This window comes from Bubalus bubalis, chromosome 13 (assembly GCF_019923935.1).
Source record: "Bubalus bubalis isolate 160015118507 breed Murrah chromosome 13, NDDB_SH_1, whole genome shotgun sequence".
NCBI classification, from domain to species: Eukaryota; Metazoa; Chordata; class Mammalia; order Artiodactyla; family Bovidae; genus Bubalus; species Bubalus bubalis.
Window position 1 is genome coordinate 10,726,086 of NC_059169.1, and position 25,423 is coordinate 10,751,508.

Genomic DNA, 25,423 nt, shown 5'->3' on the forward strand with positions numbered 1-25,423 from the left:
GGCGAGCGTCGTCAGAAGCGCTGAGTCTCAGAGGGAAGGGGTAGAGGGCTGCTGCCTTACAGTCTGGGGAAGGGCGACTTCGGGGAGGAAGTGGCATCTGTGACTTTCCTAAAGTGAGAGGCGGGAGGAAGAGTGTGAGCAAATCAGAGCAGGGACAGGGCTGGGCGGGTGTGGAGAAGGTGAGGGTTCTGGCCGAACGGCCCAGAGCAGTGCTTGGAGGAACCCTGGCAAGGTGGGTGAGGGATGAGGTGGCCTGTGCCGCCATACCGAGGGGTCCAGGCAGCAGACCGGTGGACGGCATCAGAAAATTGATGCCATCTGGGGGGGTGGGTAAGAGGACTGGAGGCCATCTGTAGGAAGCTAGGCAAGAAGCGGGTATGCGAGTGTGAGTGTGGGGCTGCTGAGGGTAAGGCTTCTCCCCACTCTCAGGCATGTCTGCAGGCCCCTGGTGAATCCAGACTGTTCTACAGCACAGGAGAGACTGTGACCCAAACTCACAGGCTGGACCTTTGTCCAGAGGATGGCGGAGGTGGGAGGGACACCACAAGCCTCTCTGATGTCCACACTTGCTTCCCTGGCAGAGGAAAGATTCTCTTTACCGGCCGACTCTTGCAGGTAGGACATTTGTTAAAATGTACAACACTCGGGTGGGGCGACACATGCAACGTCTGCACACTCTGGTTTTGTCAGTCTCTGAGCATCACTGGACTTCCCTGGTGGCTCACATGGTAAAGAATCCGCCTGCAGTGCAGGAGACCTGGGTTGGAAAGATCCCCTAGAGAAGGAAATGGCAACCCATCCCAGTATTCTTGCCTGGAGAATTCCATGGACAGAAGGGGCTTGTGGGCTACAGTCCATGGGGTCACCAAGAGGTGAACACCACTGAAGGACCAGCACTTTCACTTTCTGGGCATCACTAGGTGAACAGTTGACCACGGGACCTAAGAACACTGTGCTTCAAGCACTGAGGCATTTGTGGGGCAGGAGGAAACTCGAGGGGGATGGGATGAAAGCAGAAATCACATCTTTACTTTTCCGAGTCATTCCTGCAGATAACACTCATTTAGGACACATGCCTCTTCTTACTCCCGAGTTCTTCTAGCTCTGTATCCCCACTACACCCCAATTACTTCAGAATCACAGTCCCTCTCTACTGCGGCGGCAGCAGTCACTTGATTGAGGGCTTGGACAGAGCACCTGCCAGAGGCCCCTACTGCAGAGAGAAGGAAACGGTGAAGACACCTCCTGACCTGAGGACCTAAAGCATGAGGGTGAATAACGCATGAACAAACATCTCCCAAGATGGCAGGAGGGAAGGGTACAAATCAACCGATGCAGGCTGTGCCCCTAAATTTAGGGGAAGCAGAGCTTTTATTATCCTCAATCTCTGGTCAAATTGAACTCAAATGGACCAAAATAACCCATAGCTCAAAAAAGCCATGTATTTCACATTTCTGAATTCTCCAAAGTCCTCTTGCTTGAGGTCAATAATTCCTTCCTAGATTACGGAATGTCAGTAGGCAGGAGGCGTCTAGTCCACCCTCTTCGTTTTAACTGTGAGAAAATAAGGATCAGTTTAGACAAGGGCCTTGAATGAGGTCAAGGGTAACAGCAGGGTCAGCGCTGGACTGGAACCCTAGAGGATCTATCCAGGGTCTTCCTGCTCATAACAGAGTTAGAAATCTGATCTTGTAAACTGCTTTTTCTTTTTGGACATTTGTAAGAAAACCCTGAATAGCACCAAAAAGAGATATTAAACCAACTCCAATTTTTAGGAGCTTGAATACTTTCTCCTTTAATCTGAACTATTTTGTGAAGGCAGAAATCACCCAAGGGTGAATTGTGGCTCACTGGTATAATTTAAAGATGCTACCACTGTTTCAAAGAAACTCACTTTAGACTCAAACCCTTAACACTGGGCTTCTGTGCTCTAAAACAGGCACTAACAATCACCAAAGGGTGGCAGGCAGTAAGTAGCCCAAAGGTCTACTGATGGATTCCTAGATAAACAAAATGTGGTATAGACACATAATGAGATATTATCCAGCCTTAAAAAGGAAGGAAATTCTGATTCCCCATAATATGGATGAACCTTCAGGACATTATGCTAAGTGAAATAATCCAGATGCAAAAGACAAACATCGCCTGCTTCCACTCACAGGAGAATACAGAATAGCCATTCGTAAGACAGAGAGACTAGTGTTTACGGGACTGGGGGTAGGCGGATGGGGAGTCACTGTTCAGTGGGTACAGGGTTTCAGTCTCGGATGAGGAAAAGGTTCTAGAGATGGATGGTGGTGAAGGCTGTAAAAAAAGGTGACTGTACTTAATGCCACTGAACTGCACACTTTAAAGTACTTAAAATGGCAAATTTATGTTATGTGTATTTTTACCACAATGAAAAGGGCACTAATCTCCAGATGCAGGATCTTTCATCCAGCAAATCTCTATCGGCCATTTACTGTGGGTCAGGTACTGCTTCAGGGTCAAGGTTCAGAGCAGTGGGGTAAACAGACCAAGCCCACGTTCTCAGGAACACGGAGGCTGGGGGTGGGGCAGACAACCTACGGATAAGCATACAGTACGCAGGTGGAGGCGAGTGCAATGGAGAAAGACACTGCCGGGGTGAGACGGAGGGAGTGTAGCAGGGTAGCGGGTGAGGCTGTGCTTCGTTGGGAAAGACCCCTCCGACGGGTGACGTCTGAGCAGACTTACAGGGACAGAGTGCTGCGGGCTGACCCACGACCCTGAGTAGCTGGAAGGGGCAAGAGGAGGGAGGGGGCAATAAAGAAGCCCAGCGCTACTTAAATGTCTCACAAACTCTCATATCCATTGGGTCGCAAAGAGTCGGACACGACTGAGCGGCTGAACTGAATTCAAATTGTCAAAGGGACCGTTTATAGGTCAGTATAGAAAGAAATATGCCTTCTACATCTATGTGTCTTTCATTCACCTTAAAATGAACAGGAAAACCTATTCCCCTACCTTTTACTAAGATGCACGCCTCTCAGGAGACAACTTACATCGTTCATTGTTAGAGCGCCCTCCAGTGTCTCTGTATGACAACAGCATCTGGCACAGATTTTTTTTTCCCCCTCCTGAATTTTGGTATTTGGCCAAAGAGTAAAGTGGGCATATCATCCTGCTCACAAAGAATCCCGTGAGATTAAGTAAAACAAGTCAAGTGGAAGTGCTTTAAAATAAGCCTGCGCTACTTGTAAGTTTGTGCAACATATACATATGTGTGCAATGATGTAAAATGACTATATAAACTTTTAGAAGGTTCATGTTTTAAAATACACTTTTTTTTTTTTAGCAATATACAACTTTCAGCTAAAAGGCAAACACAATCTACCACTAAATTTTAACGCTAATTTTACTAGGGGTGGCAAGTGCTGTCTTTACAATTTTTCAGTATTTTGGGGTTCTAAATATCAATATTTGAAGAGACCTGCATATACTTACAGGGAATTTTGGTCACTCTGCTTTCTTGGTCAGAAACACAGCATGGGGTAAATGATGGTTACATTTTACATTTTGGAGTATAAACTTTAGGAACTTTTACTTTGCATTTATGTGTATAGCTTGTATATTATATACGATCCCATACAAAGTTTGTCAAAAAGATTGAAATCATACTATGTGTATAGTTTTATAATCTCTTTCTGGCACTTATCAATTTACTGTGAGAAATTTTTTATGTTAAAAAAAAGAATACGGAAAAAAAAAAAAAGAATACAGCATGGGGAAACAGTTCAGACAGACTTGTTCACACCAAGCAGCCTATTAAAATGGAATCCTTACTTTCTCATGGAAACTGATTTTGGTTCCTTTATTATGGAATCAAGCACTTTTGTCAGTCTCAAAGCCTTAGAGGAAGACGTTACCTGCAGTGTAGTTCTGAAAAGATCTAGAAGTTTAACTACGTGGCCATTTACAGAAACACTTGTACGCTGGGTCAGTGTGACGCTGAGGCCACAGAGGGATAGACCTGGCACCACTAGCTGTCTGACCAGCAGGAAAGACAGTCTCTGCTTATTCTACTGTGCACGAGTCTACTGCTGCCAAGGAAAACGTGCAAGTAGGCCTCCAAAAGACATACTGCAATCCAGGTACATCCAGCACCATTTCTGGAGGGCAATCTGGCAACAAGCATCAAAAGGCTTAAGATGTCATACTCTTTCACCCAGCAAGTTCACACACAGAAAATCACCTCCAAGAACTTAAGTAAGTGTAGCCACAGAGACCTGAATATAGGGACATTTATCTGTGCATTTCTTAAGGAAAAAAAAACAAACTTGGAAATACACACAATGAACATCTGCGGCTACATACAGAGAAATATATACGTGATGCTGTGGAACAACAGTAAACACCAGTGCTCACAGATCAGTGTGTGTGCTCAGTCATGTCTGGCTCTTTGCTGTCGCATGGACTGTAGTCTGCTGGGCTGTTCTGTCCATGAAATCTTCCAGGCAAGAATACTGGGGTAGGTTGCCATTTCCTACTCCAGGAGATCCTAAACTTTAAGCAAAACATAAAATGAAAGCAACTAAATAAAAAGTCATCTTAAATCTGGCTTATAATTGAAAAAGGAAGGAAAAGAGGGAGGAAGGAACGGAAAATGAGACAAAAAAGGGAAAGAAACAAAAAAGGAAGGAAGCAGGACTTCCCTAGTGCTCCAGTGGTTAAGAATTCACTTTGCAATGCAGGGGACATGGGTTTTATTCCTGGTCGGGGAACTACGATCCTACATGCTGCGGAGCAACTAAGCACACACACGACGACTAGAAAATCCTTGCACCGCAAAGAAAGATCCTGCACACAGCAACTAATGCAACCAAATAAAGAAAGAAGAAAGGAATGTCAATTATGGGGCCCACTTATTGTCTATATCATTCAAATGAGTTATTTGATAAGGTTTCTTCAAGCAACAACATGAAATAAATTAAAACTTTTATGAATTATAATGGATTTAAATGTGCACCCAAGTGACCTATATGAAAACACAAATACTATTTCTTTGGAATTTTCTTTATTGATTAGTAAAGTTTTAAACTTAAACCGTCAAGATCATGAGCAATGCATAGAGGAATAAATAAGAAACATGTAACAACAGAACACAGCCCAGCTGCATTCAGAGGCAAGAAAGCATTTTGTTTTTACAACTAACAACTCTTCCATTCTTAAGAATGTCATCAAGCCCACCAACAGCCACTCCCCAAGGAGCCCAGCTTTCTTCTCCCTGTCTTCCTAACATCTCAGCCACATGCGCCTGTGGGCTTCCCCACAGGGAATCAGTCATGTAGAACACGGCAGCTCCTACAGAGCGGCCACTGCAACATTTAGTTAAGGAAACTGTGACCAGAGGCTGTTTTCAGAAATTACATCCATCAGACCTTGGCTGTTGCAAAGCCATTGCTGGAGAAAATAACCACTTGAGGAAAAGTGCCGATGCTCAGCAGTGTCAGCCACCCCAGATGCTACCTCACTGATCGTGTGAGGCTCGACTACAACCAAGATGCGCGCTCACCTCTCAGACTCCGATGTGACTTCAGAGAATACCCATCCTCAATACCCCATTATGGAGTATTTCTAGAAGAATACTTATGCCATAAGAAGTGCTGATGCCACTCAAACATTCCGCGAAGCAGGGGTGCTCAGGAGAGTTCCCTGAGAGGACAGAGACTTCGGTAGCTACAGTTATTCAGAGTAGAATAAAGAAAAGCACATGTTATGAAACTGTCCTCCAAGCCTTTCTGGATCCGTGGGGCCCAGAGGTGAGCAGGTGAAGGTTCTTCAGTACACGTTCCCGCTCCAGCCTTTCCTCCCTACCCTCAGCCTCTCCCTTGGCCAACCCAGTGACGTTCCTCTCAGCTTGCACCCACACAGATGGTTCTAACCCACAGCAAAACTCTATAGCAAATGTACAAACGGTACAATGGGAATGGAAGCCCTACGCAGCTGGAATGGGTCCACCAGCAAAGCTTATGCTAATCTGCAGACTTGGCACAGCCTTGCTGGCGCACAGCCCCTGGCTGGGAATTTCCCTCCAGCAACATCTGCTCCAGGAGGCACCACCCACGTGCATGTGCATCTTCCAGTACAGGCCAAGCTACCGCTTTCAGTTCTTGCTCACCAGGTTGGTTCAGTTCAGTCGCTCAGTCGTGGCTGACTCCACGACCCCATGAATCGCAGAACACCAGGCCTCCCTGTCCATCACCAACTCCCAGAGTTCACTCAGACTCAAATCTATCGAGTTGGTGATGCCATCCAGCCATCTCATCCTCTGGCGTCCCCTTCTCCTCCTGCCCCCAATCCCTCCCAGCATCAGAGTCTTTTCCAATGAGTCAACTCTTCGCACGAGGTAGCCAAAGTATTGGAGTTTCAGCTTTAGCATCATTCCCTCCAAAGAAATCCCAGAGCTGATCTCCTTCAGAATGGACTAGTTGGATCTCCTTGCAGTCCAAGGGACTCTCAAGAGTCTTCTCCAACAACACAGTTCAAAAGCATCAATTCTTTGGCACTCAGCCTTCTTCACAGTCCAACTCTCACATCCATACATGACCACAGGAAAAACCATAGCCTTGACTAGACGGACCTTTGTTGGCAAAGTAATGTCTCTGCTTTTGAATATGCTATCTAGGTTGGTCATAACTTTCCTTCCAAGGAGGAAGCATCTTTTAATTTCATGGCTGCAGTCACCATCTGCAGCGATTTTGGAGCCCAAAAAAATAAAGTCTGACACTGTTTCCACCATTTCCCCATCTATTTCCCATGAAGTGATGGGACCAGATGTCATGATCTTCCTTTTCTGAATGTTGAGCTTTAAGCCAACTTTTTCACTCTCCACTTTCACTTTCATCAAGAGGCTTTTTAGTTCCTCTTCACGTTCTGCCATAAGGGTGGTGTCATCTGCATATCTGAGGTTATTGATATTTCTCCCGGCAATCTTGATTCCAGCTTGTGTTTCTTCCAGCCCAGCGTGTCTCATGATGTACTCTGCATATAAGTTAAATAAGCAGGGTGACAATATACAGCCTTGACGTACTCCTTTTCCTATTTGGAACCAGTCTGTTGTTCCATGTCCAGTTCTAACTGTTGCTTCCTGACCTGCATATAGGTTTCTCAAGAGGTAGGTCAGGTGGTCTGGGATTTCCATCTCTTTCAGAATTTTCCACAGTTTATTGTGATCCACACAGTCAAAGGCTTTGGCATAGTCAATAAAGCAGAAATAGATGTTTTTCTGGAACTCTCTTGCTTTTTCGATGATCCAGCAGATGTTGGCAATTTGATCTCTGGTTCCTCTGCCTTTTCTAAAACCAGCTTGAACATCTGGACGTTCACAGTTCACATATTGCTGAAACCTGGCTTGGAGAATTTTGAGCATTATTTTACTAGCCTGTGAGATGAGTGCAATTGTGCAGTAGTTTGAGCATTCTTTGGCAGTGCCTTTCTTTGGGATTGGAATGAAAACTGACCTTTTTGGTTACTGCCCACTAGTTCTGACTGGTTTTACCTCATTTCCCACCAACTCCTCTGTCCAGGCCACGGGCATGTCCCCTGCCTCCAGGCTTCGCCTGGTCTATCTACCCTCTTATGGTATTTCCTATTTCCTCAGAGTCTCTCACCTCTTTTCTGCAGCCCTACTCCTATCAGAGGCTCTTTTTTCTCAAAAAAAGCATTCCAAATACTCTTTCCCATCCCATTCTTTTAGTTGCTTATTCATGTCTGACTCTTTCTGTCTCTAATGGACCGTAGTCCACCCATCCCATTCTTCTAGGAGGCCATTCTAGAAGGCTCTAGCTCCAATTCTTGGACCTCTGGTCTACTATCTTAGATCATCTTTACTCCATCCTTCAGCCCTTCCTTTATCTCTAGGGTAAATAAACATCCTTCTTTGCCTGAAACAGAGGATCTTCCTGGAATGTGGGACCTTCAATGCTAAAACCAGGACAGTAGTCCTAGGCAAGTTGAGACAGCTGTTCCCCCTATCTCCCTGAACTAAAGTTTCTTTCTGCCTCATAACCCAAAACATCATTTTATGTTTACAGTATCCCATTTAACTTCTCAGTATGCATTTGGGCAACTAAAGTCAATTTCTAATGATGCCAACAAACATTTAAAAATACCTAATACTTCACATTGAGTTTCTAATACTAAGTCAAGTGACAAAGTACACATATTCTTAGAATTCTGAGTTCTTTCCAAAATGCTCACTCAGAAGTTTATTCTTTTTAACCCCGGCCTCCTCTTTACCATTCTTTCTACAAAGGCTTTTCCCCTTGCTCGCTCACTGCTTGCATTCTTCTCTGCCTACAGTTTCTCCCCTCTGCTCCCTTCTTCTCCCATCTCCATCCTCCATTCGAGTGGTTATCAAAAGATCAAATTAAACCCAAGGTAAGTTGAAGACAGAAAATAATAAATATTGGAACAGAAATCAATGAAATTGAAAACAGAAAATAGAGAAAAATAAATAAAACTAAAAATAGTTCTTTAAAAAGATCAATAAACTTAAAACTCTAGCCAGACTGATCCAAGCAAAAAGCAGAGAAAAAAGGACTACAAATATCAGGCAATGAGAGCAAGTCACTACTGACAATATGAAGATGAAAAGGATGATAGGGTTGGAGGCAGGAGTGAGGGTTAATTGCAAAAGGGCTCAAGAGAACTTGGGGGATGGTAGAAATTCGGGGGTGATCTAAAACTTGCCCATGCGGATGGGCTGCACAGTTCTGTATTCAAGAATTGTTGCATACAATACTCTTACCAGCTGCTTTAGCTATTATCAAGGTTCTGGAACATTCTAAGCTTGATTTTCTGGAAGCTAGAGTGTATCACCTTGCTGATAATAATGCAAGGAATGCTGCCCTTAAAGGGACCAACAGCAGCCAAACTTCTATTATGATCCAAAGGGATATTTCCACAAATGATCATTTAGAAAAACTGGCTAGAGAAGCCCAACAACTGGCCTCAGAAAAACAAATCCGGAAATTACATAACTGTTGGTTTGATAAAAAGAGAAAGCTCTGGTTTGGACAAAACAACCACCCAGTCCTACCAGAGACGCTAAAATTCCCACTCCTCACCCCCAATCCTGCATTAAACCACTGGTCTACTGACAAATAATGGAGAAGGGAACGGCAACCCACTCCAGTATTGTTGCCTGGAGAATTCCATGGACAGCGGAGCCTGGCAGGCTGCAGTCCATGGGGTGGCAAAGAGTTGAACACGACTGAGCAACTACACAACAACAGACAGATGATAGCCCTCATGCATCAATACTGGTGGGGAAATTAACAAGGCCACAAAAGGTGCCTGCCTCACATGTTACACAGTCCAAAGCACAATCCAGGGAAGCCATTCTTACTGCTCCCAGATATCTCAACCTGTTTAATGAACCATCTGAGGTCTGGCAAATGAATTTTATACATTTACTCCATCTAGTGGATACAAATGTGTTTCACTCATGGCCTGTATGTTTCCCACTGGACCAAAGGCTTCCCCTGCAGCATTCCTCTCAAACTTCATAGTAATTGAGGAATCCATTTTTACTGGCCAGGCACTTCAACAAGTATGTGCTGTCTGTTTGGTTTTATAACACTTTCATTGTACTTGCCACCCTCAATCATCTTGTTTAGTTAAACACACTAACATCATTAAGACTCAACTGGCAAAATCTGTAGAGACTCTCTTAACTATTTTGGCCAAAAGCATTCCATTGATATTTCTAAATCTCAGATCCACCCCTTTGAAACTCATAAACTTGCAACCTTTGGAACAGACTCCTGCTTCTTTTGACTCACAGCTGATAAAAGCAGAGATACTCCAATATTGCAAAGGCCTAACGGGTGCTGTTAAAAGTAACCATGTTTTGGTAGAGCAATCTTTTCACAGTGTGCCCTCAGGAAATGAAGACCTTAAGCATCACACACTGATTGCAACCTGGAGATTTCATCTTTCGGAAAAGCACCTCCAGAACTCTCTTCAATCTCATTGGAAAGGCCCCTATCAAATACTGCTAACCAACCACTGTGCCACCAAACTCCAAGGAACAGACTTCTGGATTCATGTGACACCCATGAAGAAAGTGCAAAGTCTGACTGGAACTGCGTGTCATCTGGTGACCTGAAAGCAAAGATTTTCCAGAATTGAAGAATATAACAACTGATGAGACAGCTTTCTATATACATACAATACGTAAAAACAATCATATCATAAAAAAAGAAGAAAAAGGAACTATATAGATATAATATTTCTCTATTTTCTGGAGTTAAGTCAGTATAAATCAAAAGTAGATTCTGATAAGTTAAGATATATACAGTAATATACAAACAATTAAATACTATCCAGCCATAGGAAGGAATGGAGTTCTAATACATGCTACACACCATGGAAGACTCTTGAATTATGCTAAGTGAAATAAGCCAGAAACAAAACGACAAATATTGTGTGATTCCACTTATATGAAATACCTAAAAGAGGCAAATTTAGAGAGACAGAAAGTAGATGAGAGAATACCAGGTGCTAGGGAATAAAGAGTTACTGTTAATAGGTACAGAGTTTCTGTTTGGAGTGATGAAAAAACTGGGGGGATAATGATGATGTCTGCAAAGCACTATGAATATGATAATGCCACTAAACTGTACACCCAAAATAGTTAAGACGGCAAAGCTTGTTATACGTATTTTACCACAATTTTTTAAAGAGGCATATAGTAAGCCTGAGGGCAACCACTAAAAAAATAGTGAAAAAAATCATTAAAGAAATAAAAAATATCATGTAAGAAAATATTCACTTAATGCAAAAGAAGAAAGCAATAGTAAAAGAATATAAGAACAAAAAAGAGATGAAACATATAGAAACCAATACCAAATAAATACATTACAAGAAAGGAAAACTACAGACTAACGTCACTCATGAATATAGATGTAAAACCCTCAAAAAACATTCACAAATCAAATCCAACAATGTATACATAAAAAGAACTATAGGCCATGACCAAGTGAGATTTATTCCAGGTATTCAAGGCTAGCCCAATATTCAGAAATCACTTAATATAATCTGCCACATCAACAGGCTAAAGAAGAAGAAAAAAAAAAAGCACCTCAGTAAATGGGGAATAAAAACCATCTATAGAACACCTACAATAACATCAGACTTAACAGTGGAAAACTGGATGCTTTCCCTAAGATTGGGACCAAGGCAAACAAGAGTCTCATCACTCCCATTTAATGTCTTAGTAAAACCATTAGCTAGTGCAACTAGACAAGAAAAGGGAAAAGAGAATCTTACTGTATTACAAATGTATGAGATCACCTCACTGAAGGGGCTGGGAAGAAAAGGTGCTAACCCAAGTAATTGTGGAAATGAGTGGAATCTCTACGACTAAAGGGAAAGGAAGTGTACCTAAGCACTGGACTTTAAAGTCTTTTCCCGAGAAGTATGGTCTAACAAGTCCGATACTGCTACATGCACACTGAAACTGAATAACTGAGTGACTGGATAGTGTATGGTGGAAGCCAGGGCTCTCACTGTTGGGGTGAAATTTACAAACAAGCCAAGTGAGGAAGCTAGAATGATCCATGTGGTAATGGATTAGAATACAGTATGAACTCACCTTTAGCTTAATATAGATACAGATGGTTACATGAGAAATATTTCTAGATGTGTATATATGCATGGATTACTATTTACACAAGTTTCTTTGCTCTGCCAGCTGAGAGGATTTAAAAGACATTCCTAGCAGTGGGCAGTTATGTGCCCCCAGTGAGGGCAGGGTATTTCTGTAAATTGGTCGGTAGCAGCAGAGAGCTGCTGGGCTGGAGAAAAGAAGGGCAGGGAAGCACCAGGGACACCACCGCAACAGAGGGAAATGCTGGAGGGTCGGGAAGAGGGTTCAATAACTGCTTATCGGCAACGCTGCTGATGCTCTAAAAACAGAAGAGAAAAGCCACCAGAAGCCAGTCCACTGGCTTGAAGCGGAAGTCCTAGACAACTGGGATAGAAACTAAGACACCCGCAGGCAGACTTTTTTAAGCTGACCTTGGGCACATTTACTTTTCCCATCCCCATGTGTTCTGAAGGCGCCAGGACCCACAGATTTTAAGCTGGGAAGGGCTCCGCATAAAAGCCCGCTGCCATGGCCTTGGTGGGGTGTCTGCTGAGAATAGGCCAGGGTGCTAAGAGGAATGAAGTGCATTATGAGCTTAGCCCCAGGAGCCTTAGAAGTCAGTGACCTTGTGTGGTCACTGGACCCATTGTTGAAGAGGCCACAGAAGCTGGCCCCTTCATAGGCCAGAAAAGGACTTTCTGAAAGGGTCTGAGTACACCCTTTCAGGGGCTCCTCTGGCTTCACTGTTGACCCCAGAACCCACTTAGTTCCAGAACCCAGGGACATTACCAGGCCAGGATCTAGGAAATGGGAAGGTGGGATGCACAAGCCAGGTGGCTCCTGGCATGGAACACCAGTGAGGCAGGAAGCACGGAGCAAGCAGATGTAACCAAGTTCCAGAGCAGGAGCCTCTGATTTGGTTTCTGAACCCAACTCTGCCATTCTCTGCTTTGAGTGTCAGTCAGCCTCTGCGAGCCTTGGTTTCCTCATCTTTACAAATGAGTCACCCAGCTTCTTTCCACGGTGATCAGGGAACAGAATGAGGGAACATATATGTGCATGTGGTTGGCAAACAAGCAAATCTCAACCAGCGGTTCTCAAAGCGTCATCTGAGGACACCCGGGGTGAGGAGGTGGCATCCTGAGACCCTGTGAAAGGGTCTTCGAGGTCTTCCCTTTTCCAACTGGTTTGTGCATGAGCCTGGAAATTTCTAGGTAAACTTTCTCCAAGACAGGTGATATGTGACTCCAACTGTCCTTAATTAAACTGAAGACATTTTTAAAAATATACCACGCCACTTTTCTTTAATATTTTTCATTAAAGATGCAATCTGCGTTCAATTTAAATGGATTTGTGATTTTAAAATGACTAAACTTTTAAATTAAAAAAAATCAACAGATATAAGCAAAAACTCTTCGGGGTCCTCAATAATTTCTCAGCGAGTAAAGGGGTCCTGAGACCAAACAGTTTGGGAACCGCTGCGTGAACAACCAGGTGGAGGCGAGCGGCCTCCCGGCCCTACGTTCCTGGCTTCCCTGTGTGGGGCCGCGAGTTTTGTTTTCTGGGTTTGAGAGGGCGAACGTTTGTACCCATTTTCCGGACTCAGGCAACGGCCCTCCCGCACTGAGTCACGGACATTGCGGGGGGTGGGGGCGACCCCGCGGGGCGTTGCCGACCTTGGCAAAGGTCGAGCACGCGCGCTCGGGAGGTTCACGGCGCTCGCGGCCCGCGGGGCTTCCCGCCAGGGGCCGAGGAGGCCGCGCCTGCGCAGCGCTGAGCCGGATGCCGACCCACAGCGAGCGCGGCCGAGCGGCGGGGGACTGGGGACCTGCACTCACAGCCTAGGCAGCGCCGCCGCCGCCGCCGCCGCCGCCGCCGCTCCTCGCGCCGCCCTCCTCAGCAGACGCTGCGCCATCTTCCCGACGCGCGCGCCCCGCCCCCGCCCTGTCCGTCTCCACTTCGTCCCGCCCCTCTCCACGCCCCGCCCACTCCCCGCAAGCCACGTCCCCGCGCTCTGAGCTCCTGCCCCCTCGGGCTGGCAGAGCTTCCAGGCTGAGTTCAGTTCAGTCTAATCGCTCAGTCGTGTCCGACTCTTTGCGACCCCATGGACTGCAGCACGCCAGGCCTCCCTGTCCATCACCAACTCCTGGAGCTTACTCAAACTCATGTCCATTGAGTCGGTGATGCCATCCGACCATCCTGTCCTCTGTCATTCCTTCTCCTGCCTTCAATCTTTCCCAGCATCAGGGTCTTTTCAAATGAGTCAGTTCTTCGCATCAGGTGGCCAAAGTATTGGAGCTTCAGCTTCAGCATCAGTCCTTCCACTGAATATTCAGGACTGATATCCTTTAGGAGGGACTGGTTGGATCTCCTTGCAGTCCAAGGGACTCTCAAGAGTCTTTCCTTGGTCTTCCCTTGTGGCTCAGCTGGTAAAGAATCCGCCTGCAATGTGGGAGACCTGGGTTCGATCCCTGGGTTGGAAAGATCCCCTGGAGGAGGGAAAGGCCACCAACTCCAGTATTCTGGCCTGGAGAATTCCATTAACTATATAGTCCATGGGGTCGCAAAGAGTCTGACACGACTGAGCGACTTTCACTTCACCTCACTTCACTTCAGGTTGGATACATACAGATTTCAGGCTGAAACGCGAGGCAAAGCCTAAAGGAGGGTGAGGGGTTCTTTCTTGAGTGGGTCTTTGGGTGACTGAATCCAACCCTGCCCACGCTTCTGGGTTTTTAGGGCAGCTTTTGAGAGAGCTTGCATATTCCCAGCCCAACATAGCCAGATTTTCAAGGGATTTCTTTGTTGGTTTTGTTTAAATATTACCTAACAAAGTTTGTGAGCCTCACCTTGTGTGTGCCTTGATTAACAGTTAATCCTTTATGGGGCATTTATGCCTGTAATAGGGTCAGAATAGCTACTGCTGGCAGTTTTCTGGGCAAGGGAAATGCTTGTTGAAGACATCAGGCGGCACACACCACCCTTCACTCCGACTCCTTCCTGCCAGATAGCAAATACAACTCTAGCTTCACAGTCAGGAGAATACGAAGGTATTAAACAGCTTACCAGCTGTGTGACTTTGGGCAAATTACTTAACCTCTCCCTGCTTCAGTTTCCTCCTGTAAAAAGGAAATACAAATAGTATTCACCTCATAGGGTAATTAAAAGGTATTATAAGGATATCTTGCATTAACGTATATAAAGAGCTTAAAACCTCTTCTGGCTCAGAGCACATGCTCAGTAATGTTAACTACTTATTATTATCATTACACCAATTCCTTTCTTAACACTCCTTAGTGACATCTGATGAGAAGTGTTAAAAAAACAAATGAAGACCCACCTTGAAAATTCTGAGTAGACAACCCAGCTTCATCATACAATTAAAGCCTAATTTGACTTATTTTGCAAGACAACTTGACCTAGGTTATTTCTTGCTTATGCCTCTGGAAATCACAAGCAAAACTTGAACTACTTCCCAAGGTTGATATGAGGTAACCTCTGCTCAATTCCTTATCATTGAAGAAAAGTCTAATACCATAAATATCATAACTAATCACTGTGAAGAATAAACAGTCACTACTTTCTCACTAAAGGAGCTGCTTTGTAACCATATATCCCTGAGTCTCATTCCATGCTTTGGTTTGAGTGCTTCCAGTTTGCAAGATGTCTTTTCCATCTGTCCACAATAAACTTTTACCAATTACTACCTCGAGCATTCGTTGGTTTTACTTCTGTTACTTATCAACTTTTGACAGCATTTAGAATAAAACCCCATCGGAGAAGGCAATGGCACCCCACTCCAGTACTCTTGTTTGGAAAGTCCCATGGACGGAGGGGCCTGGTAGGCTGCAGTCCATGGGGTCGCTAAGAGTCGGATACAACGTCTTCACTTTCATCTTTCACTTTCATGCATTGGAATAGGAAATGGCAACCCACTCCAGTGTTATTGCCTGGAGAATCCCAGGGATGGGGGAACCTGGTGGGCTGCCGTCTATGGGGTCGCACAGAGTCGGACACAACTGACGCGACTTAGTAGCAGCAGCAGCAGCCGCAGAATAAAACCCCGGTTCTTCACCATGACTCTGAAGCCCGTACTCTAATTTGGCCCCTGCCTGTCTCTTCAACCTCGTCTCAGCCCCACCTATCTTCTTTCTGTGGGTTTTTTGGGGAGGAGAGATTTGGTTTTTTTTTGGTGGGGGGGTCAAGCCCCACGGCATGTAGGGACATAGTTCCCTGACCAGGGATGGAACCTGTACCCCCTGCTTTGGAAGCTTGCAGTCTTAACCACGGGACCACTAGGGAAGTTTTTTGGGTTTTCGGCATGATAAGCTCTCTCCCACTTCAGGGCACATGCTGTTTCTTTCTTTTTTTTTTTTTTTTCACATGCTGTTTCTTATCCCCAGAACTCTTATGGCCAGACTGTCACATCCTCTCGGACATTTACCCTACCTGCCACCTGCTCAAAGAGCCTGAGCCGACAGCCTGCACTAGAGCATCCTCCTGGTCTGTTTCACTGGCACAGCCGCCTGATCGTCTCCATCACAGCCCGCATCACAGTGTTTCTTTACCAGCTTGTGAATTTACTTTCTTACTGTTGTCTTTCCACCCGTGGTTCTCGGGGTGGGAGGGAGTATGGCCATAGTTGGATGGGTTTGGGAGTGTGTGGTTGTCATTTAGAAAGTAGGGCTAGGGGATGTTTGGACTTTCCCACTCACGGAAAGGCTGCTAGTGCTCTGCTCTAGAAACACTGTCTATAGAAATAGATGTGACCTCTTTGAGAGCAGGGACCCAGTGCATCTTGTCATTGCTGTGTGCCCCCAGCACGAGGCCCAGTGACTTGCCACCTGTGGGTGTTTAATAAATATAAGATGAAAATGTTCCTCTAGCCTCATTATAATTCTGAGAACTGCCATGTGAGTTGTTACCCTTACTAAAAATGCCCCGGACCATATGAATTTTTTAGGTAAAATACAACCTCCAATGACTCTTTTGCTAACTGATTCCAATTTCTTTCAAATTCTGCTTGAAGAAATTATAGCTATGCCCATTCTAACCAGGACTACTGTGGTTTTATTGAACCTCTTGTGAGATTACTAACTTGTGGGTTTTAAGGATTGTTTCCTAATGTTGGTAGACTTTATTAACTTCATCTACCTAGTATACAGATTCCTGGAGGAAACTATTTTTCCAGATATAATAGAGAAAGGGATCTAGTTCTTTTCCAGGAGCTAGTCACATCTGTCTTTACTCAAGCCTCCAAAACTGAAAGAAAAAGAAAATTGTGTTTGCTCCAAGGGCACTAAAAATATGAAATTTAGCAGGTTGAATAATTCTGTGAGACCTTGCTGAGTTAAGCAATCTGGTGAGATAAGAAGGAAGGCTAACAGAAACATCACAACTCCAGAGCACACTGGGCTTACGGGTGACGAGGGTGGGTACCAGAATAACCAATCAATGATGATCACTGTTGAAGCTCAGAAATGGGTACATGGGTAGGAGTGGAATTTATTATATATTCCTCAATTTACATATGTTTAAAAATATTTTTAACAAAAAATTAAAATAAAAATCAGTTCAAATACTGCCTTGCATAGAAACAGCCAGATGCAAATTTATCCAAAGGCAGTTAACCTCAGGGCTGCTGACTTGCACTGGTCCCCTCCAAGTGCCCACCAGGGCACAAGGGCATTTGTTTTTGTAAACTGTACCAAAGTAAGATATTTTAACTACCATTGGTTAAGACACTTTCTTCGTCTACTCCAACTGTTCCTCTCTTAGATTTCCTTAATGTTGGATGGCGTAGGAATTGCTGCATGTATTTTGGGAGTCCAGCTAAGGAAAAGCTGAGCTGGGATATATTTGGCTTAGATTTCATAGAATACGTGTGTGTGATTTGCAGTCACTTCCACGTCTAATTATGAGCAGTTCTGGTTTAAGAATGACGTTCAGGAATTCTGCTGCCCACTGTACTGACGCGTGTGCATAAAGATGCAAAGGTCAGAGGTCACATCCCAATAAGAACGTGCCTCTTGGGCACCTGGCCCCAGCAGTGCATGAGTAGTAAAAGAGAAACAGAATTTGGAGGGCACGGAGCCAGAGGCCATCGGTGGAAAATTCTTCCAGTCATCAGAGATGTAAAATTGTCCAGAGAGGGTTTGGTCCTTATCTCTAACTGGCCAATATGGAAGCTCTCTCCTGTGTGGAATACACTCTAATAGCATCGTGATGGCTTTCACAGTGTTGGCTCAGCTTGGCTGGGACCACTTCTCCCAGAATTTCCTTGCCTGCGGGAAACCAGGTTGGGGTTGTTCACAAAAGACATTCGCATGAGCTCTGGAAGGTGGAGGTGAAGCCCCAGGTCCTGCGGGCTCACCCTGTTGACATGGGGCAGTCAGTGTTTACTTCCTCTCTTTTGAGATTATCTACCGATTCCTGAGTGTTCATTGGAAGGACTGATGTTGAAGCTGAAGCTCCAATACTCTGGCCACCTGATGTGAAGAGCTAACTCATTTGAAAAGACCCTGATGCTGGGAAAGATTGAAGGCGGGAGGAGAAGGGGACGACAGAGGATGAGATGGCTGGATGGCATCACCGACTCAATGGACATGAGTTTGAGTAAGCTCCAGGAGTTGGTGATGGACAGGGAGGCCTGGTGTGCTGCAGTCCATGGGTTTGCAAAGAGTAGGACACCACTGAGCAACTGAACTGAACTAAACTGAACAAATCTCATGACTTACCTTCAGACAAACATTTATTGACATGATTCCTGATCTCAAAATTCAGGCACGAGCTACAGCATGGATGGACCTTGAGGACATTATGCTAAATGAAATAAGCCTGTCACAAAAGGACAGGTACTATACCCGATTTCACTTATATGAAGTTTCCCAGAGTAGTCAAATTCATAGAAACAGAAAGAGAACGGGGGTTGCCAGGGGCTGGAGGGAAGGGAAACAGGGAGCTAGTGTCTGATGGGTACAGAGTTCAGAAAGATGAACTCTTTCTGAAAGATGAACAGAAATCTAGGGGTGGATGGTGATGGGTGCACAACAGTGTGACTGTACTTAATGCCAGTGAGCTGTGCATGTAATATGGTTAAAATGGTGAATTTTATGTTCATATTTTTCCAAATAAGAAAAAAGATTTCATTTACCTATTTTTAAAGTATAATTGATTTACAATGTTATATAGTTTCAGATGTATAACATAGTAATTCAATATTTTTATATATTACCTGCCATTTAAAGTTAGTCATATCCATGAGTCTGTTTTCTTATACTCATTCATGTTTTATTTTTTAGATTCCATATATAAGTGAAAACATCCTGTATTTACTTGTCTTTCTCTATCCAACTTACTTCACAAAGCATAATACCCTCCAGTCCATCTATGTTGTTGCAAATAGCAGTTTTTAAATTCCTTTTTTGTAGCTGAGTAATATTCCATTGTATGTGTACACTACATCTTCTTTATCCAGTCATCTGTTAATGGACACTGAGGTTGGGTCCACGTCTTGGCTATTGTGAATAACGCTGCTATGAACATCGGTGTGCATATATCTTTTCTGATTAGTGTTTCATTTTCTTTGGATAAATGCCCAGGAGTGGAATAGTTGGATCATATGGTAGTTCTGTTTTTAATTCTTTCGAAAAACAAAACATTTTAAAAAGCAGCAAGAAAGGGGCAGCCAGGTAAGTGGGAAAAACAGGTGAGCTCTGAGTCTGCTGGTGCATGTGGGAAGGGGAATACAGAAATAGAAAGGATGCTGTGATTCCTTCTGTGTGAGAGGGGCAGGGAAACCAGGAGGCTCTGCAGAGAAGGGATAAAACTGGATGTGGGGAGTGAGCCTGAGACGTTAGAGGAAGACCAGAGCAAGCAGAGGACTGCTCCAGACTGTAAACCACAGGAACGCCCAAGTCTCAAGCAAGGCTGCCCTCCAACATAAGGGTCTCCTGAATGGAAACAGGGTACATTGTCACCACTTGGTCTTTTTGTTTTTGGTCTGACAGCAGAGAATGCAGGATCCTAGCTCCCCTGACAAGTGATCAAACCCTCGTTCCCTGCATTGGAAGGGCAGAGTCTTAACCACTGGACTGCCGGGGAAGTCCCACCACTTGGTCTTCATAATTGTCATGAAACTCGAATAACTCTCCCTGTTAATCTTCGAGGTACTGAATTTTTGTATTGGCTCAGCTACACTTTTGGAAAACAGTCACACCCCAGGAGATATTGAATAACAATAATAATTAACCCATGGTTTACAGTAATCATTTCAAGCTTAAATAACTTAAATAACCACTTACAGCAGTACGGATTAGGAAAATGAAGCTGCATTATTCCTTTGTTACAAACACCAAAGGCTCTTTATCATAATCCATTTTCCCCTTCCTTTGGGTGTCTGGCCCATGTAGGTTATTTTCACCAAAGTTGCGTCTCAAAGGCTGGAGGGCCAGTGTCACTGATTCAAGACTTCAGAATGCTGCACTTAGAAAGAAGCATATTAGAAGTTCTGTGGAATAATTTTTCAACAGTGGCATGGATAGAACTACACTCTGAAACCATCCAGGCCTCCTGCTGCTCTAATACAAAACCCTCCCAGCCTTACCTCCTGGCAGGCGCTGCCTTTGATAACGTGATGACTGTGTCTGGCTTTCTTGGGGAGAGAGGAGACTGTCTGTCAAATTTAGGCCAAATGCAAAATAACTAGAGACCACATTGTGGACTTTCTGAGCCTCAGCTTTCTCTTTATAAGGTGGGGGAAGTTAGACTTCGCTGACCTCTAAAATTCCTTCTGGCTCCCAAATACTGATTGTATAACGAAGATTCTTTTCCAATTTCAGCCTCTGAAACTTGCTGCAGCGCCCCCTAGTGTCTCGGGCAGATGGTTTCCCGACCCCCCCACCCCCACCCCCACCTCTCCAACCTCCCACACACTCCCTCTGGGACTCTCCGGGGCCCTTCCCCTGATCCACTTCCTTTTTTCCAAAGCCGTTTGTTGTTGTTCAGTCTCTCATCTTAGGGGAAAAAGTGAAAGTGAAAGTCGCTCAGTCGTGTCCGACTCTTCGTCCATGGAATTCTCTAGGCCAGTACACTGGAGTGGTCTCTTCCCTTCTCCAGGGGATCTTCCGAACCCAGGGATCAAACCCAGGTCTCCCGCATTACAGGCGGATTCTTCACCGACTGAACTATCAGAGAAGCCCTCATCCTCGGGGACTGGAATGCAAAAGTAGGAAGTCAAGAGATACGTGCATTAACAGGCAAGTTTGGCCTTGGAGTACAAAATGAAGCAGGGCAAAGGCTAACAGACTTTTGCCAAAGCACTTCTAAATAACTAGATATTATTTGCGATGCTTATGTTGAATGTAAACCCTGTGAGAACAGAGATTTTTGCCTGTTTTGTTCACTGATGTATCCCAAGCCCCCAGAACACAGCCTGGCACCTGACAGATGTTTAGAATTAATTTGTCAAACTGGAAATTTCAATCTTGAGGCATCCTCTGCCAGGATTTTTATCCTTTGCTTAATTTTCCCTGTTGCTTTTTTTTTTTTCAGTTGGAGGATAATTGCTTTACAATATTGTGTTGGCTTCTGCCATACATCAACATGAATCAGCCACAGGTACACACACATATCTCCTCCTTCCTGAACCGCCCCCTGCCCCTCACCGGATCCCACTCCTCCAGGGTTCACAGAGCACTGGGTTGAACTCCCCTTGACACACAGCAAATTCCCACTGGCTATCTGTTTCACACATGGTGATGTATATGTTTCCATACTATTCCCTCCATTCGTCCCACCCTCTCCTTCCCCCACTGTATCCACAAGTCTCCACTTTCTGCCTGCTTCCCCATTAATGCCCTGCAAATAGCTTCATCAGTACCATCTCTCTAGATTCCATACTCATGCCTCAATATACATGTCTTTCTCTTTCCGACTCGCTTCACTCTGTATAACAGGCTCTGGATTCATCCACCTCACAATGAATGCTGGAGAGGATGTGCAGATAAGGGAACCCCTGTCACTTTAATTCACTTTTTATATTAAGGATTATCTTAATATATAATTCTTAATATATATTATACATAATAATATATAATTATCATAGTATATAATTATCTTTATATGCTGTTTCTTCTTTTTTAATTTTGAAAAAATTTTTATATTTTGGACTCACCTCACGGCACACAAGTTCTTAGTTCCTTGACCAGAGATCAAACTCTTGCCTCCTGCATTGGAAGCACGAAGTCTTAACCATCAGACCGGGAAGTCCCTAGTTTCTTTTTCTTCTTAATTGCCTGTGCTGTGGGCTGCATAATAGCCCCCACAATGTCTGCATGCTAATTTCCAGAACCTTTGAATATGTTACTTTGCAAATGTGATGGAATTAAGGATCTTGAGATGGGGTGATTATTCTGGATTATGTGGCTATGCCCAATGTAATCACATGGTCCTTGGGACAGAGAAGCAAGAGGGTCAGGGTCAGAACAAGATATGACTTGGACTCAAGGTCAGAGTGATGAGGGGCCCAAGGCGAAGAATGCAGGCATCTTCCAGAGACTGGAGGAGGCAAGGAAACGGCTTCTCCCCTCCAGCTGCCAGGAAGAACACAGCTTTGCTGACGCCTCAGTTTTATCCCCATGAGAGCTATTTTGGACTTGTTACCTCCAGAACTGTAAGATAATAAAGCTGTGTTGTTTTAAGGCACCAAGGTTGTGGCCATTTAGTACAGCAGGAGGAAGAAGCGAATACATCCAGTAAAAATAAACCCTGCCCAAGCACACTGCTTTGTACAAACCAGCCAATTTCAAGTCCAAAGTGGCACAGTTGGTTCAGATGACCACAAACATCTTTGTCAGTGTCAGACAGAATCATCAAACTCTCGCTCTGGCCAGAACCTCCTTGACTGAAAGTTTCTAAAGAGAGCAGCTTCAGTAATTTTTCAAGCCAGAATTTTGGGATCTTTTCTCTGTGTGTCATTTGAAAAGGACTCTCCACCCCTGAACTGTTTAAATTGAGACCCAGGGCACTTACCACTGCCTGAAGTCACATTATACACTTACTTGCTTATCGCCTGTCATTACTGTCATTCATTTGCTGCCTTCCATTGGAGTGTAAGCCCCTGGGGGGTGGAATCTGAGTTCACTTTGTTTGCCATTGTGTGTTCCATGCCTAAAATGATGCTGAGACCCAGTAGATGCTAAATCAACGTTGAGCGGATAGCTGGGAAGTTGACTTGCTAAGGAGAGGTAAGAAATCCTTCAGCACCACTTTGTCCTGCTCTGAGAGAAGACAAATGATAGCAGTTCAAATGCAGCTGAGAGTGATGAGATTCAAGGGGGAGGGCAAGCGTGGTGCGTGCGCAGTCATGACCGACTCTTTGGAGCCCATGGACTGCAGCCCACCAGGCTCCTCTGTCCGTGAAATTTTCCAGGCAAGAATAGTGGAGTGGGTTGCCATCCCCTCCCTCCAGGACATCCTCCCGGCCCAGGGACCAAACCTGCGTCTCTTGCATCTCCTGCATTAGCAAGTGGATTCTTTACCACTGAGCCACCTGGCCAGGTTGTTAGTTTTGCGTGATGGGAGGAAATGAAGGAGTCACGTAAGGATAAGTGTGAGAATGGAGGAGGCGCAGAAGTTATAGCCAGGCTTTGAAATGACTCCTTGCCCGACTCTTCACAAATCACACGTTTAGGAAATAAAAGAGGTCGTTTGTTACCTGTAAGAATTTACTACATCCAGCAATCCCACTCCTGGAGTGGAATAGCTGGTTGTTGTTGTTCGGTCACTCAGTCATGTTCGACTTTTTGTGACCCCATGGACTGCAGTATGCCAGGCTTCCCTATCTCCCGGAGTTTGCTCAAATTCATGTGCATTGAGTTGGTGATGCCATCCAACCATCTCATCTTCTGTCATCCCCTTCTCCTCCTGCCTTCAATCTCTCCCAGCATCAGGATCTTTTCCAATGAGTCGGCTCTTCACATCAGGTAACCAAAGTACTGGAGCTTCAGCTTCAGCCGAAAACTAATTAAAAAAAATACATGCACCACGGTGTTCGCTGCAGCAGTGTATACAATAGCCAAGACGTGGAAGCAACCTAAATGTCCCTCAGCAGGGGAATGGATAAAAGTGTGCTGCATGTGTATAATGGACTATTACTCAGTCGTGAAAAGAAGGAAATAATACCATTTGCCACAATGGGGATGGGCCTAGAGATTATCAAACTAAGTGAAGTAAGTCAGACAGAGAAAAACCAAAATCATATATTGCTTATATGTGAAATCTAAAAAAATGATAGAAATGAACTTGCTTACAAAACAGAAATAGACCCACAGATGTAGAAAACAAACCTATGGTTACCAAAAAGGACTTGTGGTTACCAAAGGGCTTCCCTGATAGCTCCGTTGGTAGAGAATCCGCCTGCAATGCAGGAGACTCTGGTTCGATTCCTGGATCAGGAAGATCCCCTGGAGTAGGGAAAGGTTACCCACTCCAGTATTCTGGTCTGGAGAATCCATGGACTATATAGTCCTTGGGGTCGCAAACAGTCCGAGGGGACTGAGCGACTTTCACTTTCACAAAAGGGGAATGGTGGGGGGATAGATTAGGAGTTTGAGATTAACATATACACATTATTACATATATACAGAAAACCAAAAGGGACCTACCATATAGCAGGGAACTATACTCAATATTTTGTAATAACCAATAAGGGAAGATTATCTGAAAAAGAATATGTGTGTGTATGTGTGTATAACTGAATCACTTTGCTGTATACCTGAAACTAACACAACATTATAACCCAACTATACTTCAATTTTTAAAAATCTATTAGAAATTTTGTTTATTAACTTATGGAGCCAAGGAGAGAGGCCCCTGTCTTGGCCACTACTAGGTAGCCCTATGAAAGGTAAATAGTAATAACTCGTGAAAGAACTAATGTGCATGATTATTCACTGTATCATGATTTGTTATTGCAGAATATTAGGGAAAAATCTAAATGTTCATTATCATGGGGCCAACTTTTTAAAGTACGTACATGAAACAACAGAAAAGTATGCAACCATAAAAAGAATTTCCTTAATAGTGTATGTCCTTATTCTTTTTACTAACATATGAATGTACTAATACAGAAGCAGTTTCATTACATATAATGGAATACATTGCAAGGGAGAAAAAGACATGCCACAGCACAATTGTGTTATATTCTATCTTTTGTGTAAAAAGAAGACTAAAATAAAAATATGGTTCACATTTTATTAATTTTTAAATTTGTTTTGTTTTTGGCTGTGCTGTGTCTTCGTTGCTATGTGAGGCCTTTCTCTTGTTGCAGCAGGTTGGGGCAACTCTCTGCAGCGTGCACGCTTCTCATTGTGAGGGCTTCTCCTGGTGTAGAGCTTGAGCTGTATTTTTGTAAATGAAAAGCACTTGTAGACATTTAATCAATACTATACATTTGTTTTGCAGAAATAAAATGCTGCTTAGAGATTCCCTTTAAATATTTCTTATTTTTGTGCTTAAACGTATTTTCTGTTGATCTATGGAATGTTCTGTACAGAGATGCATTGTTTTACTGTTGGGCTAGGCCATTTTTTCAAAATCTGGAGTTATCCAAGTATCCTTGACCATGTTAAAAAAATATAGTATTTTTTGTTATTAAAATTTTGACTGCATGATTAAGAAAAAAAAACTCTGAAAGGAAAAATGTGTGTGTGTGTGTTAGTTGCTCAGTCGTGTTTGACTCTCTGCAACCCCATGGACCGCAGCCTACCAGGCTCCTCTGTCCATGGGATTCTCCAAGCAAGAATACTG

The 25,423-nt window shown here is 44.1% G+C and overlaps 1 protein-coding gene across 6 annotated transcripts in view; it reads right to left on the minus strand.

Moving 5' to 3' along the window:
* CLYBL (citramalyl-CoA lyase) overlaps positions 1 to 13,553 on the minus strand; it is a 233,515-nt gene extending 219,962 nt beyond the window's left edge. For all 6 annotated transcript variants that reach the window (XM_044927103.2, XM_044927102.2, XM_025262636.3 and 3 more), the window contains exon 1: positions 13,453 to 13,553. In XM_044927103.2, coding sequence (XP_044783038.1) covers positions 13,453 to 13,529 — 77 coding nt within the window. In that variant the 5' untranslated portion in view covers positions 13,530 to 13,553. The remainder of the gene's footprint in view (positions 1 to 13,452) is intronic.
* Between the last annotated feature and the right edge of the window lie 11,870 nt (positions 13,554 to 25,423).